General features: G+C 32.6%; 1 protein-coding gene across 1 annotated transcript; it reads right to left on the bottom strand.

The window, feature by feature from the left end:
- Positions 1-1,480: 1,480 nt before the first annotated feature.
- LOC117108497 lies at positions 1,481-3,398 on the bottom strand. Its single transcript, XM_033250515.1, has 2 exons — positions 3,078-3,398; positions 1,481-2,014 (listed from the first exon to the last, which is right to left on the bottom strand). Exons 1-2 carry the CDS (start codon positions 3,358-3,360, stop codon positions 1,722-1,724), a joined length of 576 nt encoding a protein of 191 aa, XP_033106406.1. The 5' UTR covers positions 3,361-3,398; the 3' UTR covers positions 1,481-1,721.
- Positions 3,399-4,372: the final 974 nt, after the last annotated feature.

The raw sequence follows: 4,372 nt of genomic DNA on the forward strand, positions 1-4,372 counted from the left end.
TGATAAACTGTCACAATCTATGTACTTCATTATTCCTTCACTCAGAGCCTAGCACCTGATGATTGAGGTACCCCTCATGAAACAGCCTGTAGTGCAATAAAATGTTGAGTCTGTAACCCAGTGTTACATGTTTTATATATATATATATATTTTATAACCAGCTCAGACGGATAGGTAGACAGGAAACACTTCTATGTAAATGATTTTGCCCCCGAAATGTGCTTTTGTCTATGAATTTTAACTACTGTATTTTAAGTGTAAAAGGTGTTTTTAATTACTTCTTTATGATACGCATCTGAACAAGCTTTATTGGAAGAGGTGCAATATAAATTATATATATATATATACAGTATATATATATATATATATGAATATATTATATTATATAGTATAATATTGTATATATATACTATATATATATATATTGTAATATATTATTATACATTGAATAATAAAATAAATATATATCTTATATATAAGTTGTATTCAATTCTGTTGTTAAAAACATGTTGTGTATATCTGGTTATCAATTCTATGCAGTGAATTTTATATTACCAAAATGTTGTATGACTCTCTGCACACTGATCACACATTTCATTTATGGTGGGCGTTGGCCATGTTTCTAGCCTGTATTAAACACTGGGTTGAACGCATTTAAGGAACTTTCATTATTTTCTTAATTCTAAAATTTGTATCACATTTACTTACTTTACAAGCATTTCATAATTTTCTAAGCTTAGTATATTTCACAGGATTATCTTATTGTTTATTTCATTTCATGAGACTTTCATTCAGCTAGCATTCCCAGGCTTTCTATACACTTGGTTTTTTTTTCATTGCTATTCATGAAAATAAGTGATGTACAAGTGATCTACTTAATTTGAGAGACACCTCATTTTTAATTGGCCAGTTTTAATTTTGTTTTTAATCTGATTGGTAGGTTTCATTTACTTTTGTAATACTTCTGTAAATATTGTAAATATATATGGGTGAGATTTTCTTATCAGCAATTCTTGAAAATTATCAAATAGATCAAAACGTTGAATCACAAAATGTATCTATCTCTTTTTGGGGTTAATGCTTTGTTATATTTAAGACTAATTATTGGATCCTCTGGTTTGATTTATGCAGTGAATTGTATGTTAATGTTTGATTAACTGTACAAGAATGAATGAATACGGTACAGAAAACTAATGCCATCATCAAAATTGCATTGAATATCATCATCATCATCGTCATCACTCCCACGATATCAACAACAAAAGGCATGTGGTCTGGTTGTACTGTATGCGTTGAAACTACCGTACTTGATGATATTATTTTTAGATAAACAGTATTTAAACATTAAATAACAGTATCGCTGGCGGCGCTGTGACAACACTAATTAGAAATGAAGTCCATGGCATGTTTGATATTATAAATACAATACAATATGACAAATAAATTAAACCAATGATATAAAATACAAAATTAACCAGATTTCTTTTCAAAATATTCTTTAATCAAGATTGGCATCTATAAAATAAAATATTAAACCAATACTCTGTAAACACTATGTTCAATCAATCACGTAGATCGATCGCAAAATCAAGATTGGCATCTATAAAATAAAATATTAAACCAATACTCTGTAAACACTATGTTCAATCAATCACGTAGGTCGATCGCAAAATAATCTTGTATATACATCACTTTGTATGTTTTGTTAGTTTTTTCAACAGTCATTCATTTCTTGTTTTATTCTTCAAGTTTGGTCTTCTGATGCCTGGGCGTCGCTGTGCACGATTAATTACTATAGATGAAGCCGAAACGTCTATGAATGAAATTCTTCCATCCTCGACGAAAACCCTGAAACCGGTTACGACGGATCCACTACTTAAGCCTATTCTAGACTCCGTAAATAACTCATGAACTAAACAATCATCATCCACCAATTCGTCATCACCGGACTCGTAAAAATCATCATCGTCGGAATCGTCGTAGTCCAAACCGAAGTACTCAGATAACCTCGTGTCTGAAAAATAAATAAAGATAAAAAATTGATTAAATGATTGTGAATAACGCAATTTCTAATATTAATTTTACATTTCTCTTTGATGCTTTCAAAATTGTACTAGAAAGTTTCTGGCACCTGCATAGAACGATAATCGCACAGCTAGACCACAATTTATAACTTAATTTTACACAGAAAAAACAACAAACTGAATGAGACAGTAAAACATTGTAAAAAAATTAACAATATGGAAGATGTGAATGACAATTTCTGTAGTATAATTAGTAGGATGCAATCCCCAGGGTGGCAATCTACCGCGTGCAGCACACAAACAGGAATTAAATTTAATGTGCTCGAGAGTCGTTGGTGTGGGTCTATACCTAATTACTATCATTTTATCTATTTCACTATCCCTTTTGAGAGTCAGTTATATCATGGAGGAATTATACATACCAAATTAGTTATCCATTGAACTGGGGGTGTCGTTTTAAATGAAGTCACTCATAAGTGTTTAAATGTATTTAAATACAGGTCTCCCTCTAATGAATGAAAGACCCCTCCAATTTAATTGAAGATCACCTCCAATAAAAGACCACTTTTCTGTGGTCCCAAACCAAAGCTGCTAAAAACCAACCCCTGGTCCCGAAAGTGGTCTTTAATTGGAGGGAGACCTGTACACTTAATTTGATTGATTGACCTTTTAAAGTGTACTGTCATTTATATTAGTTTATGAATGTTTAGGCAAGGACTTGTGGTGGGATCAATTTCTGTCTATATGATGACCCATGGTAAAATCATGGCAGTACAGTATAATAATCGATGGATATTGTATACCCTTAGGCATTTAACTGTCGAACTTGTTGTTCCATCTAAGTTGAGACATATAGCAATTTCTGTACCAACTATGGTATCAATGTACAGTACAAACATTGCATAACCAATATTTAAATGAATCCTAGTACTACATTACAATAACCAAAGCACTCTCGTGGGGGAATCAGAATAAGCATCCCGATTAAGTATTTAGTGCAATTTTAGGCCTTCAACGAGAACATGGAAGAAAAAGAAACAAAAATACACTTACAATCATCATGTTGAAATGCTTCGTCGTCGGTTAAATAGTCATCCTCCATCAACGTGTTAGTAGATGATGAACTGAGATACCCTGAAGACAGTCTGTCCATCCTTCTCGTCTCTCCAGTATACTGCTGACGTGCGTTAGATGACGACGCATTCGACGCTTGTGGCCGTGTTGACGCGCGCTCCTGTCTTCTAGTACGTTGTTGCTGCGTTGTATTAGATGACGCATGTTGTGTTGTTGTGTGTCCGTGTGTTTGTGAACAAATTCGATTGCTAGCACTGGACATTTTGAAAGAATTGCTACTTTTAACTTGACTACAAAAATAGAACTAATTTGACTTCACTGTATTAGTACTCTTTTATTTACTGCTGAAATTGCCTCGAAGCTTACCAGAAAATATAATAGCCAATCAAACGTATGGAAATAGCGAGCGCTCCTTTCATTGGTCTACACGTTTGCGTTCAAGGCGTGGCTATCGAGGCGTGAGTCACTCATGGACCTGGGTCACCCACTATCAAACCTGGGCCCTTTGATTATGCCGCGTCACCTAATTAGCTTGGATTTTGTAACATAATTATTAAGTGATAACTTTTGCAACGTTGTAATAATTTTGACAAATTATTTTACCATTTTGATGCAAAGTTAAAATTCTCAACTTAAGCATAGAAATTAGTGAATTAAAAAAAGTTAACCATGACTTTTATACAGATTAATTAAAAAATACTTTAAAAACTCGTAAAAAATTAATGGAAGTTTTGCTCATATTCGTGATTCGGGTAAGAATCTAACCCACGACCTCCAGATAACTAGCCTGCTGGCATAACCGCTGTTGAATTGCCACAGTTTTATGTTGTTTGTGTCATAAAGTTTCATAGGAGTTGTTTTACCTGACGTGTTATCTCACTGAATACTCAGTACCTTCCCATTGCGGACAACTATCGCAAGTGAATCGGGTGGGAATCAAAAATTTAATTTTATTTATTAAAATTTATTTTAATAAAATATAAGAAAATATAAAAACAGACAAAATATATATTTAAAAAAACTTATAAATATTAAATTGTGTATGCCCTTATTTAGTCATGATAGGCCTATATACACTGGTACACAAGATATTTTGCAGCCATTGAAATGGGGTTGTTATTAGCATGGAGGTAATGCCTCCATTATTTATATGTTAAAATTGTTATCTGTCTGTCTATCACAGTGGTGTATTTTATTTCAATTATTTTAAACAAATATACCAATTAGTCGATGTTAACTTACGCTAGAAAACAAAAAAAACCAGTTTAAATAAC

Source organism: Anneissia japonica, unplaced genomic scaffold (assembly GCF_011630105.1).
Source record: "Anneissia japonica isolate Jap-2015-1 unplaced genomic scaffold, ASM1163010v1 scaffold3940_len624931_cov186, whole genome shotgun sequence".
Taxonomy (NCBI): domain Eukaryota; kingdom Metazoa; phylum Echinodermata; class Crinoidea; order Comatulida; family Comatulidae; genus Anneissia; species Anneissia japonica.

What these genes read in the sequence shown, in the direction of transcription:
- LOC117108497 (XM_033250515.1), bottom strand. Translation starts at nt 3,360, where the DNA reads ATGTCCAGTGCTAGCAATCGAATTTGTTCACAAACACACGGACACACA. An exon ending in AGCATTTCAACATGATGATT is followed by an intron (nt 2,015 to 3,077) that starts GTAAGTGTATTT and finishes TTTATTTTTCAG; the next exon opens with ACACGAGGTTATCTGAGTAC.